The 16,185-nt window shown below is 41.6% G+C and overlaps 1 protein-coding gene across 1 annotated transcript in view; it reads left to right on the top strand.

The window, feature by feature from the left end:
- The window catches only part of LOC109930066 (misshapen-like kinase 1), a 119,772-nt gene that overhangs the window by 61,430 nt on the left and 42,157 nt on the right, over window positions 1–16,185 (top strand). Inside the window, exons 8-11 of the mRNA XM_048620061.1 lie at window positions 4,767–4,946; window positions 5,485–5,733; window positions 9,640–9,725; window positions 14,126–14,238. Of these exons, the coding sequence (XP_048476018.1) occupies window positions 4,767–4,946; window positions 5,485–5,733; window positions 9,640–9,725; window positions 14,126–14,238 (628 nt within the window). The remainder of the gene's footprint in view (window positions 1–4,766; window positions 4,947–5,484; window positions 5,734–9,639; window positions 9,726–14,125; window positions 14,239–16,185) is intronic.

The following is a 16,185-nucleotide window of genomic DNA, read 5'->3' as shown; positions in this document are numbered from 1 at the left end:
GCTGTGTTCATCCAGCTCTACACCGTGTTATCTCTGATACCAGGAGTGCATGATTTTAGATACAAGGAAAGATTAGAGAAATTAGGCTTATTCTTCTTGCAGCAGAGTCAATTAAGAGGTGACCTTATTGAGGTGGTCAAACTTATGAACAATTTTGACATGGGTAAAGAAAAATATTCTGTTTTCACTAGTTGGTATGTAAGTAACTAGGGGTCACAATTTTAAAATCATCAGCAAGAGTGAATTGAGGAGAAACTTCTTGACTGTGAGTTGTAAGGATTTGGAATGTGCTGCCTGGGAGTATGGTGGAGGTGGATTTCATAGGAGGTTTCAAAAAAAAAGCGAGATATTTATTTGAAGAAATTGAAATTAGAAGGCTACTTAACTGCCCTCTGAAATGACCAAGCAAGCACTCGGTTCAAGGAGCAATTAGGAATGGGCAGCAAATATTGGCCTTGCCAGTGGCACCCACATTCCATCAAATAATTAATTTTTAAAAATCACAATCCTGACTGTTCCTTGATGTGGGCAAGCTTTGGGTAGTCAGGGATGTGAGTTACTCACTGCAGGATATCCAGCCTACGACCTGCTCTGTAGCCACATCCTGTTTCAGCCCCATTGAACCTATTTCTTACCAGTCCCCATTAATGGATTTTCACCAGCATTAGACTAATAACATGAATCCTCATTAATAGCTGTTCCCCCTCCTAGCCAGATTGTTATCCACTACTTTGTCCATCCCAACTGCTTTTCTGTCTCTTTGGGCTATACCCCCACCTATCATTTACTCTGTACCCCCTCACCCCATCCTATCTTCTGCATATAAACCAACATTTTCCTAGCTACCATCAATTCTGAGGGAGGGTCACTTGGCCCGAAACGTTAACTCTGATTTCCCTCCACAGACGCTGCCAGACCTGCTGAGCTTTTCCAGCAATTTCTGTTTCTATTTCTTACTGTTTTGACTTAACTTTTTTTGACTCCCTTGTCCAGTCTCTTCCCACACATTTGAAATTCATCTGATGCCCTACATCACTTCAACAATTCTCGGTTTCCTGGTCCTAACCACCACCTCTCCACTATGATCATTACAGCCCAATGCCCCACCAGGATAGTCTGAGGACTGCATGCTTTTTCCTGACATGGTGGCCCAAACAATTCTCATGCACTGCCACCCTTCTCCTGTCTAAGGTGGTTTTCTCATTGAACAATTTCACCTTTCGCTTGTCTCATTTTCACGAAGTGAGAGGGGTGACTATGGGTATTCACTCAGACCCTTGTTACACCTGCCTTTGTGGAGTGTGGAAAACATTCCTCATTCCAGTTCTCCTCAGGCATCCTCCTACAACTCTTCCTGTATGATGACACCTGTATTGATGCTGTTTCCTGTTTTGGTTCTGAACTGAAAAGAAAATAAATCAGTCTTGTTTCCAACTTCCCCTTGATCCATCTCTAATTCCTCCTTTCCATTCTTTGATTTCTCTGTCTCTGTTTCTGGGAATAGATTGTCTATTAATATTTGTTAGAAGTCTATTAACTCCCACAGCTACCTTGATAAGACTGCCTGCTTTCTGGAAGGACACCTTCCCATTCACCTGACTCCTGCATTTCTGGTGCATCTGTTCTGAAGATGCCACCTTCACAACAACATTCCTGAAATGTTTTCTTTGTTCCTCAACCAAGGACAGGTCTTTATCCAGCCTATACCCCACGCTTCTGTCCTCACCCCTTCCCCTCCCTCCCATGATCATGATAGGGTGGTGGGGGGGGTTGTCGCTCTCCCCAGCTTCCATATTTAAAGGGTCATTTTCTGTCACTTCCAGAATGAGGGTGTCAAAGACATTTTCCCCTCCCTATATTCTGAAGAGACCATTCCCTCTGCAACACCGTGGTATAAATGTCGGTTTCCACCTGATTTCGTATTCTTGCAAAATGTCCTGATGAATGCAACATTAAAAGCTTCAACAAGCTCTTTTATTCAGCAATACTCCGCAAGTTTTGTACCACCAAACAATTACCTTAAACGTCTTGAAAACATCACAACCTTCTCAGTTCCAGTAATGCAGCCATAGTTTACGTACATTGTCATTGACCAGACAAAACCCCTTCAAAATATATTTAAGATTGCCCAGACCCTAACTTTCTCCTATTTTAAAGGCAAGTGCCGAACGTTGTGTTCCGGATGCAATTTGATTGGTCAAACTACCAGACTTGAAGCAAAACATACTTTATTCGTACAGGATATTTGAAAGATGACAAAAGAAAGAAGAAATAAAAAACAGAAATTGCTGGAAAAGCTCAGCAGGTCTGGCAGCATCTGTGGAGAGAAATCAGAGTTAAGGTTTTGTATTGAGAGACCCTTCCTCAGAACATTTCACTTGACCTGAAGTGTTAACTCTGATTTCTCTCCACACATAACTTCCAGACTTGCTGAGCTTTTCCACCAATTTGTTTTTATTTCTGATTTACAGCATTCGTGGTTCTTTTGATTTTTAAAAAAAAGAACAAATTGGACTAACTTAACTCTATTGGAAAACTTGACAGAATAATAGATTATTTAACAACTAAACAGTAACTGTTCCAATATAGTAACATCCCATAAATACACTCTTGGCAAATGCAAATTCAGTAAAATAGATTGTCTCACATGCATTTCTAGCAGCAGGAAGAGAACCCTCAGCTTTTAGCTGTAATGTAGAGAGGAGGAACAGCTTCCACCTGTAGCTTCAAAACCCCAGCAGCAACTGCTACTGAAAAACTAAAACTAAAACTAAAAGTCATGGCCCTGGGGGAGCTTGAGCCCACCCATTCAGGCTGCTGCTTTTGTTCCAACTTTTTTAAAAAAAAAATGCCCAAGGCCTCACAAGCTGTTTATTTTATTGGCTCTGCACCTCTGTCTTAAAACCTCTCCAAAACACAAAACCAGGACAAAATGCATGTCTTAAAGCAATAGTATCTTCGCAACATTATCTTCTTAATTTGGCCTTTCGAAATCTCTCTGCTGATAAACCTTTGCTGTACTTCCTCCAAAGCCAATTTACCTTTACCAAGGCGTGATTTTTAAGAACTGAGCACAGTATGGCAAGTGTGGTCTCACTAGGACTTTGTATATCTATATCTCCTTGACATAAAGTACTTTACTTTGTCTCACCCAACCAAGCAAGGAATCAAGGAGCGATTACTCTGCCAAGTGAGTTTTGAGAATGTAGAACTTGCTATGGCAGAAAATAGTGCATGTGAATAGTACGTATGCAATTAAGGTGAAGCAAAATAAGCATTTGACAGAAGGGTGTGCAGTGTTCTTCTGGTAGTATGAGATGAGATGAAACATGGATAGAATCTCAAAGAAACATACATGTTGTCATAGACTAGTTGGATTGAATAGCTTGTTTCTGTAATTTCAGTTCTGTACAGTTCTTTGGAACTTTATCTTCACTTCCTCTCTGATATAATCAGCTATGGTCACCTCATTCATCCCTCGTGTGTAGAATTCTGCATTCACACCACCCTCTGGGTGGGCAAGTTACTCCTAGAATTCTCTGTTGGTGTTGTGTAGAGGGGAACTTGCAGACATGGTCCTTGTATCTGATTGCTCTGCTTTGTGGAATGCCTTTCAATGCAAAAAGATTCAATTAAACATGGTGCAATAACTGTGCTTCACTTTACTTAGCAGTCCACCCACACAGACCCACTTGTGCTCACACTCTCACGCTCTTACAGATCTGCCTGTCTTGCATGCTCCAGCTCTTCACATCACTTTCTGGGGTCCCGAGGAAGACATAATGAGGAGATAATGAGAATGTAAAGGCGTGTGGTTTACATTTCTCAGCAGTGCAGTGCAGTCAGCTCATTGTATGTTTTGTGTATGGTCAACTGTGTCCAGTGAGTCTGAGATTCTGTACACTGCAACATTTAGTTCTTCCTGGAGTGGGGAAAATCTTTGATTCTTGAAATTAAAAGACCAGGCATTCAGCGAACCCATCTGAAATCAAGTGCTCTTTATTTTTCTTTCCTGTATTTTTAAGAGAGTGGAGTATCTGAAAGGGCATCAAATGTGTATCATGTGGTTGTCTCTAATTTTCAGTGTTTGTAAAACAGAGCAGTCAAAGCTCACAAATGGTATGTACAGGATTGAGGCACAACTGGGTTGAGGTTGTATGGTGCATCGTTGGGCACTGGGCATTGCAATGTCTGCACCATTATAATGAAGGAATTCTCCTCCAATGCTCAGTTGCAGCAGTATGTGCCATCTACAAGATGCCCTCCAGCACATTCCAAACTCACGACCGCTACCATCTAGAAGCATCTAGTGGACTGAGGCGGTTCAAGAATGCAGCTCACCACCAACTTCTCAAGGGCAACTAAATGCTGGACCAGACAGTGATGCCCATGTTACACAAGAGAATCAAAAAATATAGTTGATCGTATGTTGTCTGGAGGAAGAGTAAATTACTTAAATAAGTGGTGACATATAACAATCCGTTCAGAATTGCTGGCCTCCACATTTGTTGTATTTAGTGTCCCGAATTATGTCATGCTTGTCCTGTGGGAAGCAAGATATTAAGAATGGCAATGCATTTTACTACAGGTTTCTTTTGCACACAAAACTGATCCTGGAATTTAGTGGTACAAAGCCAAGCCTGAGGAACACGCATCATCTGCTTGATTTTATTTGAGCTATTGATTCACTTGCCTCTCTCTCTTGCTTTCTCTCCTCTCTCTCTCTCTCTCTCTCTCTCTCTCTCTCTCTCTCTCTGCCCATGAAGGTTGAAGAACGCTCCAAAATGAACAGGCAGAACTCTCCTGGTGCAAAGCCTAAGATGGGGACAACGATATCTGATCCATCACTGCAGTCACTCACTGAATCTGTACCCAGCAGTGCTGCCCAGACCTCTCAGACGCCACCCATGCACCGACCTGTGGAGCCGCAGGGAGCCCAGTCAAAGGTAGTTCTTCTTCATACTGTTAACGTTGCTTTCCCTATGGAGCAGTCCATCAAGTCACGCACCAATCTGTCTGCATCTTTCTGCAGCTTTAGCACTTTCCATCATATGTAACTTTGTATTGAGAGCAAATGCCTTCAACTTCCTGCTAAATCATTAATATAGATGCTAAGTATCTGAGGCTCATGTACTTGTGATACCTGGTGTTATGCAATGAAAAATTGATAGTTGCAATAATTTTCCATGAATCTCTGATAATTGAATATGTGGGTGACAGAAGAAGTTGACTTAACATGTACAGAATATGTTGGAAATGCTTATCCGTGTAGGCAGCATCAGTGAAATGAGAAAATGATTAATGATTCAGCTTTTGGACTGTGCCATGTCTTGCCTCCATTTTTGTTTTGCATTTGTTTCAGATTTGCAGCAACTGCTGTATTTGTGTGAGTTTGAGGTGGGGCATTAATGATTGTGTAGCAAGTATCAATTGGCCTCTGCTGTTCCAGTGTCCTTTGAGTTCTCACTGGAGCGTCTCTTGCAGTTTCAAGTGGCGCACCTTGTTGCGCTGAAGCCGTCGTCAGCACCGGTACCGCGGTCTCAGTCACTCCAAGACCAACCGACCAAGAATGTCGCTGCCTTCCCGACCCAGGAGCCTGCACCAGTGAAGCGTGGTGAGATGCTGCGTCAGAACTCTGACCCGACCTCGGAGACACCTGTACTCCCACCTCGTGCCAGCAACAGAGACGATTCCGGACCATGGGTGAAGATGGAAGATGAGGCACCTCCCAAGGTACAAGTTTGAAACAGACAGGGAACTGAAATACCTTGCAGTGCAGTAGATAGGAAAATGCTGATAAAGCACTCACAACTGGAAAAGAATTTAAGAACAGGAATAGATTACTGTGCCGTTTGGGCCCCCTCAGCCTTCATGCAGGTCATGGCTGATCTTGTACTTGAGCTCAATTTTCCTGTTATCCCTTGATTTTATTAATATACCAAAATTTATCAATCTCAGTTTTGACCATAATGATGAAACCTCCACAGCTGTCTGGGGTAGAGAATTCCAAACATACACCACCTCTGAATGAAGCAATTCTTCCTCATCTCTGTTTTAAATGCATTACTGATATTCTGAGACTGTCTGTCCTGGTCCTAGGGGAAACATCCTTCCTGCACTTTACCTGTCAAGCCCTGCAATAAAATTGTATTTTTGAATGAGATCACCACTTGTTCTTAACTCCAGAGATTAAAGGTCCAGAGTATTTAATCTTTTCTCATAGGATAATCCTTTGCACCCAGGAATTAGCTTGTAAACCTTCATTAATAAGTGTACACTCCTTTGGGTAAGGAGACCAAAGCTGTACACAATGAATTGTGCATTCTGCTACTATTAGAATAGTGTGCCTTCTATCTTGAGGCTTGCGCCATACATTTTTGGTTGGTCTTCTGGTATTATGTTCTTAGCTACCATGCTTTGTCTGTTTTTTTAATGAAAAATTGAGAGATTGTAACCTGTTATGCCTGATTAACGACTAATGTGGTAAATTTGACTGTGCCACAGGTTCCAGAGTTATTTTAGTCTACGTTTTATAATTGTGGGAGCTTTCTGTAAACTTTTCCATCGTAATCCTTGTGCTCACATTTTAGAATGCTGATTGCCTGTGTAAACAAGTTACTTGGTAGTTGTACCCTCTCTTACAGTGCCACCACTGGTAGGAGAAAATAATCACGGTATAATTTACTCGGGAAGTTTCCATAGTAAATGTGGAGTTGGGAACATGTAATGGCATTATTAATGGTAGGGCAGAACACATGGCTTCCAAATGATACTGTAATGCAATATGTTTCCTTACACTTGCTCTCTAACGCCAAAATCTCAACTCCTTTCATCTGAACTCTACCTTTGCTCTTGCCTTGCCCAAATGCAACACTGGGGATTAATACTTCAAGTACGAGGGGCTGAGAAAAAGCTCTCTTGATACCATTCAGGTGAAGGGACAAGGCGTGAATAAGATCATAATGAATCAGTATGTAAATTTGAGATGTTTCAAAACACAACAACTTGGTTGTGCTTTTGAAGAGCTTTTGTGACATTTCCTTGTGACTAATTGCGACATAACTCAAACACCCAGCATTTTATTCCTCTGTGAGAGTTTCAGATCATGAAGGTGGATGATTAACGCACATTTTCCCATCTTGTAGCACCTGGAGCACGCCCAGGTCAGGTACACAGAGAATCAGATGTGAAGCTTCTTCTGCCATTCCTATCACTGCCACAGTCTTATATGGCATCAGCTGGTTGCAGATGTATCTGAACAGAATCTCAATCTCAATCCCCAATTTCAAAAGAGTATTGTTGCTGCATCACTGACATCTCTATCGCCCACACAAACCATCCTTGTTATCTTTGAGCCAAATAATGAGATTGATTTTTGGCAAGTATGTTAAGAATTAAAGAAGCAAATTGGGTGAATAGAGTTAAGGTATAGGTCAGCTGTGGAGTAATTGAAAATGGAATATGTTAGATAGATCTAATTATCTTCTGCTGTTCCTTGAGCATGTTTTGCTGTGTAATTTGTGGGAGACATTGGTGCGGTGGTAATGCCACTGGATTAATAGTCTAGGCTAGCATCCTGAGGTTGTGGATTCAAATCCCAGCACAGCAACTGGAGGAATTTAACTTCAATAAAACACATCTGATATTGAAAGCTGACTTCAGTCCTGGTGCCCATGAAACTAACATTGGTTGTTAAAAAAACCATCTGGTTCACTAATGTCCTTGAAGAAAGTAAATCTGCCGTCCTTACCCTTTCTGGCCTACAAGTGACTGTGGGCACACAGCCATGTAACTGACTGTCTGAAATGGACAAGAGAGCCATCCAATTAGAGGGAAGTTAGGGGTGTTGGTCTTGCTAGTGATGCTCCCACTCCATGATAGAATAAAACCATTTATGCTTGTTTGCATCCAAGGTTCTTTACACTTATGATCCACATAGCCATCTCAGAGTGGAGACTGATCCCAGTGTTTTGTTCTGGGTAGAAGCTCATCCCTGAATCACAGCCGATGTTGTACTCCGTGCATTGTCTCAAAACTTGTTTGTGACTGAACCACGTTTAACGGGTGCAGATTGGTGATGAAGGCATAGTGTGGCTTAGTATGTTCACCATTTGAGTCTGAAGGTTGAGAGTTGCAGTATTACTCCAACACCTTAATTAAAAAGGTAGCCGGGCACTTCGATGTAGCATTGTCACAGTGTTAGAAGTGCTATGTTTTTGATGAGATATTTTAAAGGACTAATTTGACTCTTGAAGCATCTTTATCTTAAAACGGCTGAACGATTATGTAGACAAACTTTGAAATCACAGCAGCTTGCATTTATGTTGTGCTTCAACTGCAGGGAAACCCCTCAGTGCCACTTGGCAGCAATGTTAGACACAATTTAACAAGGCTGCCACATGATATGCCATGATAGATTTTAGTTAGGCAAGTGACTAGTAACCATCTTGGTCAAACAAGTAGATTTTAAAGAGCACCTTGGAGGAGCGGTTTAGGAAGGGAATTCTGGAGCATAGGACCTTGGCTGAAGGCAAGTGGTTTTGAGGTCAAGGAAAATAAGGGGGTGCATAAAAACCAAAGTGTGAGGAATACAGAGTTTTCAGAGGATGGGACTGCTGAGGAGATTACATAGGTGGGGGAATTTCTTTCAGTGCCCTGGACCAATATTCTAATCTCGTCCATCACAATCAAAGAAAAATGATTAACTGCTTAACTCATTGACTTCTACGTTAGGAAAGGCAAAGACCTGCTGGTATTACTGCTGGACTATTAATCCAGAGGCCCAGGTAATGTTCTGAGGACCCAGATTTAAATTCCATCATGGCAGATGGTGGAATTTGAATTCAATAATAATCTGGAAATGAGAGTTTATGATAACCATGAAACCATTGTGAAAACCCATCTGGTTCACCAATGTCCTTTAGGGAAGGAAACTGCCATCCTTATCTGGTCTGACCTACTTGTGATTCCTGACCCAAAATGATGTGGTTGACTCTGAACTGCCTTCTGAGCAATTAAAGATGGACAATAAATTCTGATCCACCCAGTGATGCCCGCATCTCATGAATTGATTTTTTAAAAAAGATAATTTGCATCAATATAACTGCTCATTATGTTGACACTGGTAGTAATTGTGTTCCAGAGTTGCTCATTGTACAGAAACTACTCTTGAATTCTTTCTGCAAGATGGGAGAGAGTGTATAAATGAAACTTTTTAACACTGTCTGCCAAGGTATTAATTGCAGCTCCCATTATTAACAGAAGGTAGTTGAAATTATCTTGCAGATTGACTTCAGTAACAGATGGAGTATTACACAGGTTATCATGCAATCCCCTGTGCCTAGAGCATGTAATTAATTGGCCACTGTTAATGAAGCTAAAATAATTCTCACTGTGCGATTTGACCTCTAAATGAGCAAATGGCTGACAGATCCTATCTGAAGTTCAAGTCACAGTACTGACTTTTTAAATACAGCAGTGCTCAATACAAATGCCAGGTCACAATGGCCTTTTAAAAGGGAATTTATCCATCGAAGCATGACTTGAGAAGAAAGTCTCACAGCCTAACTCCATATTTTCTTCAGAGTAGATTTGCTGTTGGAATTGAACATGAACAGATTTGTTTCTTTTTGGCTGAAGGTTCCTCAGAGAACGACCTCCATAGCTACAGCACTGAACAGCAGTAGTGCTCTGATAAATCGACCGGGGCAGGCACCACGTGCAAGGTAATATAAACCATTCAACACTCTCTCTTGTCCCCTTGTTCTCTTCTATTCAATCAAGTTTAGCAGGCAGCCAACCCGGTGATTAACCAAACTGAGTGAAATACAGACGATGCTGGAAGTTCACAGCAAGCCATTAACCTAATGTGTGTGCTCAAGACCACCGATTTACGGTTTTCATGAGGAAGAGAATGAATTGTAAAATTCCACTTTTAAGAGTAAAATCCAGGAGATTTATTTGTTAGATCAGAATGCCAGTTATCCAGTCACTATGAACCAATAGCTATAATAGTGACTGGAACCCTTAGTGCGGTTCCCAAATCACTTATAGTGTTACCTCATTGAATTTGCCTCAGTTGCACTAAGTCCATCTCATGTGAAATATTCCTTTTGCCTTGATCTTTGCTCACTCATTTGTGCACTTTTCTCTTGGAGAATAAAGATCAGCAAGGTCACCTATGTGTGGAACCGCAGGAGATGGGCAAGATTCTGAATGAGTATTTTGCATCAGTGTTTACTGTGGAGAAGGAAATGGAAGATGGAGAATGTGGGAAATAAATAGCGACATCTTGAAAAATGTCCATGTTACAGAAGAGGAGGTGCTGGATGTCTTAAAATACATAAACGTGGATAATCCCCAGGACCTGATCAAGTATACCCTAGAACTCTGTGGGAAGCGAGGGAAGAGATTGCTGGGCCCCTTGCTGAGATATTTGTATCATCAATAGCCGCAGGTGAGGTGCCGGAAGACTGGAGGTTGGCTAATGTGGTGCCAGTATTTAAGAAACGTAGGAAGGAAAAGACCGGGAACTATAAACTGGTGAGCCTGATATCGGTGGTGGGCAAGTTGTTGGAGGGAATCCTGAGGGACAGGATTTACATGTATTTGGAAAGGCAAGGACTGATTAGGGATAATCAGCATGGCTTTGTGTGTGGGAAATCATGCCTCACTAGTTTGAAAAAGTAATGAAGAAGATTGATGAAGGCAGAGCATTGGATATGATTTTTATGGACTTCAGTAAGGTTTTCAACAGGGTTCCTCATGGTAGACTGGTTAGCAAGGTTAGATCACACAGGATACAGGGAGAACTAGCTATTTGGATATAGGAATGGCTCAAAGGTTGAAGACAAAGGGTGGTGGTGGAGGGTTGCTTTTCAGACTGGAGGCCTGTGATCAGCAGTGTGCCACAAGGATCAGTGCTGGGTCTACTGCATGTTGTCATTTATATAATAATTTGGATGTGAACATAGGAGGTATGGTTAGTAGTTTGCAGGTGACACCAAAATTGGAGGCTTAGTGGATAGTGAAGAAGGTTACCTCAGAGTGCAATGGGATCTTGACCAGATGGGCCAATGGGCTGAGGTGGGCAGATGGAGTTTAATTTAGATAAATGTTATGTGCTATATTGTGGAAAGGCAAATCAGGGCAATATTTATACACTTAATGGTAAGGTCCTGGGGAGTGTTGCTGAACGATGAGACCTTGGAGTGCAGGTTCAAAGTTCCTTGAAAGTGGAGTCTCAGATAGGGTAGTGAAGAAGGTGTTTGGTATGCTTGCCTTTATTGGACAGTGCATTGAATATAGGAGTTAGGAGGTCATGTTACGGATGTACAGGACATTCATTTGGCTCCTTTTGGTGTATTGCATCCAATTCTGGCCTCTCTCTTATAGGAAGGATGTTGTGAAACTAGAAAGGGTTCAGAGAAGATTTGCGAGGATGTTACCAGGGTTGGAGGGTTGAGCTATAGGGAGAGGCTGAATAGACTGGGGCTATTTTCCCTGGAGCATCAGAGGCTGAGGGGTGACCTTCCAGAGATTTATAAAATCATGAGGGGCATGGATAGGGTAAGTAGGCAATGTCTTTTACCTGGGTTGGGGAGTTCAAAAATAGAGGGCATAGGTTTAAGGTGAAAAGGGAAAGATTTAAAAGGGACCTAAGGGTCAGCTTTTCTCACAGAGGGTGATGCGTGTATGGAATGAGCTGCCAGAGAAAGTGGTGGAGACTGGTACCGGAACAACATTTAAAAGGCATCTGGATGGGTATATGAATAGGAAGGGTTTAGAGGGAAATGGGCCAAATGCTGGCAAATGGGACTAGATTTATATAGGATATCCGGTCGGCATGGACGAGTTGGACCAAAGGGTCTGTTTCCGTGCTGTATATCTCGATGACTAATTGTGTCCAAATTCTGTGATCCACCCACCAATTGTAACTCTGCAGTGCCACTTATTTAATCACCCAATTCAACACTTCAGCATTCACTCCCTCCATCACCGATGCACAGTGTCAGTATTGTGCATATTATACAAGATGTGCTTTAGTAGTTCACCAACACTCCTTGAACAGCACCTATTGAACCTGTGTCCTCTGCCACCGAGAAAGATGAGGGCAGGAGATGTATTTGAACACCATCACCTGCATGTTCCACTCCAAGCCATGCACCCATCCTGATGTGGAAATGTATCGCTGTTCCTCCAGTGTCTCTGGTTCAGAATCCTGGAACTCCCTTTCTAAGAGCATCGTGAATACCCCTGCATCCCATGGATTGTCACGGTCAACTTAGCTCACTAAAACCTTCTCAAGGGCAATTTGGGAGGAATAATAAATGCCGTGGCCAGCAATGCTGTCAGCCTTTAAAGAAGAACAAAGCTGGGAGCTGGCTTGCCCAAATGCAACGCAGGAAATCTGTCTCTGTTTAGATTTGTCTCATTCCAGTATCTTGCATAGTGGGTATATCCCATGGACATCTTCCTTTGTCAGTTCATAGCTTCTTCAATATGGCATGAAGCAGGTTCCAGAGTGCAAACTAGTTTGAGGATGGTGTTACTTTTAGCTGCCCTGTGCTATTCCCTTCACTTCTAGGCTCTTCTCTGATTCTCAGTACCTGTGGAAATCGGCCAGGTAATGATTGTTGTGTTTGAATGGCCATAGGCATGAAGACTGAAATAGCAGATCAAGTCTTCCTTTATTTTACTGATATATAAGTGGATGCATCACCTGTTGTTTAGAATAAGTAATCTTGGTACCTGTTCAAGAGTATTGGTTGTTTTTAAATGAAGTGAAATTCTCTGACCATTGTTTCAAGGGAGAGCAATGCCCTGGTCAGTGTTATACGAGCATACAATTTGGGTGCAGGAGTAGACCACTTGTTCCCTCGAGTCTACTGTGTCATTCAATAAGATCATGACTAATCTGATACTACCGCATTACACTGAATATGGGAAAATGTGAGGTTGTTCATTTAAAAATTATTTAAAAAGTGAACAACTGTAGAAGTCCAAGGTGCAAAGCGATCTTTGTGTTCTGGTGTATAACTCTCTCAAAATGTTAGTATGCACCTACAACATTTAATCAAGAAGACTCAGAGATGCTATTCTTTATGACAGAAATTGACTATAAAAGTAGTGTACTATGGCCCAGTTATGCAGAGCCTTCATAAGATCTCATCGCAAATGCTGTAGGTAGCTTCAGTCTTCTCATGTAAGCATTGCATTTGAGGCAGTTCAGAAAAGGTCTCTTAGATTGATACTTGGAATGAACATGTTGTCTTATGAAGAAAGATTAGACAATTAGGCTTGTTGACTAGGATTTAGAAGAGCTAGGGGCGATTTAATTGAAGTGTAAGATGGTCATGACAAGTTAGACATGGAAAGTCTGTTTAGTCTTGTGCGTATGTCCAGAGCTAAGGCACAGTTTCAAAATTAGGGGTTGCCCCTTTAGGTCAGAGATGAGGGGAAATTTTTTCTGAGGTTTGAAACTTTGGAACTTTCCACATCAGAAGACGGTGGAGGTAGGGCTTATTGAACTTAGACAGTAATGTTAAAACAGCATTATTGGGAGTTAATGGAAATGTGGAATTTGATCTACTGAATGGAGCAGAAGCCTGAAGGGCTAACTGGCATACTGCTATTCCTAGTTTTTTTTGGCCCTGAACCTTTCTTTTCCTTCTTCAGTCCCTCACTAATAACATAACTGACCTCACTACTTTTTTATAACATGTGATCTGGATGTTAGCTCATTGCTACTTATGGGGCCTTTGTGTGAAAACTGGTTGCATTTTTCCACGTCACATTGGTGGTGGTACTTCGGTTATAGCTAATTGATTGTGAAGAATATTGGGGTTCCCTGTGGTTGGGAAAGGTGTTATGCAAATACATTTTTGTCTTTTTTTAATGTGCTGGCTGACTGGATTTTAAATTCCTGGCAGGAAGGAACTTACCCAAAAATTCAACCTAGCAGCACAGTTGCAAACTGCCGTATATCTGTTGTGTGTTTTCTGGGTGGGTTCTTTGTGCACAGCTTAATCGTTTACTAAAGTGAAACCTTGAGCCAGTCATGTCGCTATGGGACATTATGCCACACAAACGGTTGCCTAACTTGGGTGTCCTGCTTTGCTTATAGCAATCCAGATCTACGCAGAATTGAGCCAGGATGGGAAAGGGCAGAAAGTCTCCCACTGATTGGCCCCCATCGGGTACTTGGGACTGGTTCCATGGAGCGCAACAGAATTACAAGTAAGTAGGCTCATTTGAAGTACTGTTTAGAAAACCTCAATATATTTAGGAGCAAAATTTTAAGCTGGTTATCATATGGCTTATTGCCAGCAGATTTGCTCCATTGCATATTCTATATACTGTAAAGTACTTGAATTAAGTGCATCTAAATTGAAATCTGGCTCATAAGTCGTCAGATCAAGTTGGCACTATTCTTAAGGCCACTTCAAAGTCTTGCACAAAGTGAAAAGCTCTAAAATATTCAATCTTTTACCAATAGCTATGATTATGTAAGATCATCTTAAAATTTCTAGATGCTGTGGTCGAACTACATCGAGTATACCCTGGCAGTACTCCAAGGCACTGCTGGAAAATTGCAAATAATTGCTGAAGAGCAGGGAACACCAAGCACTACACGACGCAGAAAATAATGATCAACATGCTAAGTCCTATCTATTAGCCTCCATTGTCCATCTTTGGCTCACTTAACTTGCACTCAGATTGCCCTTAGCATTTCCCAGACTCTGGGCTGTCTGCTTATTGAGCTTTGTTCTAGTATTTTAAGATTGTGAAAGGCTTTGATGGGGTAGATGCAGAGAAAATATTTCTACTTGTGCAGAAAATCAAAATGACGGATCATACCCTAGATCACAGCATAAGTGTTAACCCAGTTTTTTTTTTAAATTAATTAATTCACGGATGAGTTTTTTGCTGGCCAGGCCAGCATTTTCTGCCCATCCTTAATTAAGAGTCAGCCACATTGCTGTGTATAAGACAATACCCTTCCTTATGTACAAAAAGAGAAATTGCTGGAAAAAACAGGCCTGGCAGCATCTGTGGAGAGAAATCAGAGTTAATGTTTTGGGTCCAGTGACCCTTCTTCAGGAAAAAGAAAAAAAAACTTCTGCACAAAAAACAACAAGCTTTATGTGCCAAGTTCATTCTTACACTTGGCATATAAATTGAGTTTTCTGATTCTTGGAGGGATTTTTCAAGGCTGCAAAGGTCAGCTCGTATGCTGACATCTACATAAAAAGCAGGAGTAGGTCATTAAGCCTGCTCCGTGATTCACATTGCCGAATTCCTCTCTCTGCCCATACTCCTTGATGGCCTTAGAATCAAAGAATCATGGAATCCCTACAATACAGAGAGGACATTTGGCCCATCAAGTCTGCACCAACCTTCTGAAGAGCATCCAATCCTATCCCCATAACTCCCTATTTACCATAGTCAACCTACCTAGCCCGCACATCCATGAACACTACAGGGCAATTTACTTTTTGGCCAATTCACCTAATGTGTACATCTTTGGACTTGGGAGGGAACCGGAGCACCCAGAGGAAACACACGCAGACGTGGGGAGAACATGCAAACTCCATATAGACAGTTGCCCTGGGTCACTGGCACTGTGAGGCACTGTGCCGCCCTAGTGTCTTAGTCTTTAGAAATCTATTTCTTTCTTAAATAGTGACTTGTGGTTTACAATTGTTTCTCCTCATCTCAGTCCAAAATAGCTGAGCCTTTATCCTGAAACCATGATGACCTCTAGTTCTGGGACTAAATCCCCTCCTTGGCCAGGGAGAACATCATTCTTGTATTCAGTCTGGCCCTGCGGAATTTTATGTTTGAATGAGATCCACTCACGTTCTTCTAAATGCCAGTTAATCATCCTAGGAACCAGCCTGGTGAGCCTTTCCTGCTGTTCCTGTATGTCTACAGTAATTGTAAAGTATAGGGAATAAATCCAGCAAGGATTGTCTTTTAAGAACTGTCTTATTCAATGAATGATAAGACTGCACTACTACAATGAACAGTTGAAGGAAAATGTTTTTAAAGGAAAGCTATGTAAGTAGATTAAGGCGAAAGAAGAAAAAAGTTAATTTGAGAGGAAAAATCAAGAGGAAGAATGCTCAAATGGAGCATTAACAGCATTGTTCATTTAGGTTGATCGTCATGTTTCTACATTAT

This window comes from Rhincodon typus, chromosome 45 (assembly GCF_021869965.1).
Source record: "Rhincodon typus isolate 14 chromosome 45, sRhiTyp1.1, whole genome shotgun sequence".
In the NCBI taxonomy this organism is placed as follows: Eukaryota; Metazoa; Chordata; class Chondrichthyes; order Orectolobiformes; family Rhincodontidae; genus Rhincodon; species Rhincodon typus.
Note: the sequence above shows the minus strand (reverse complement) of the source record. Positions and strands in the feature narration are given on the sequence as shown.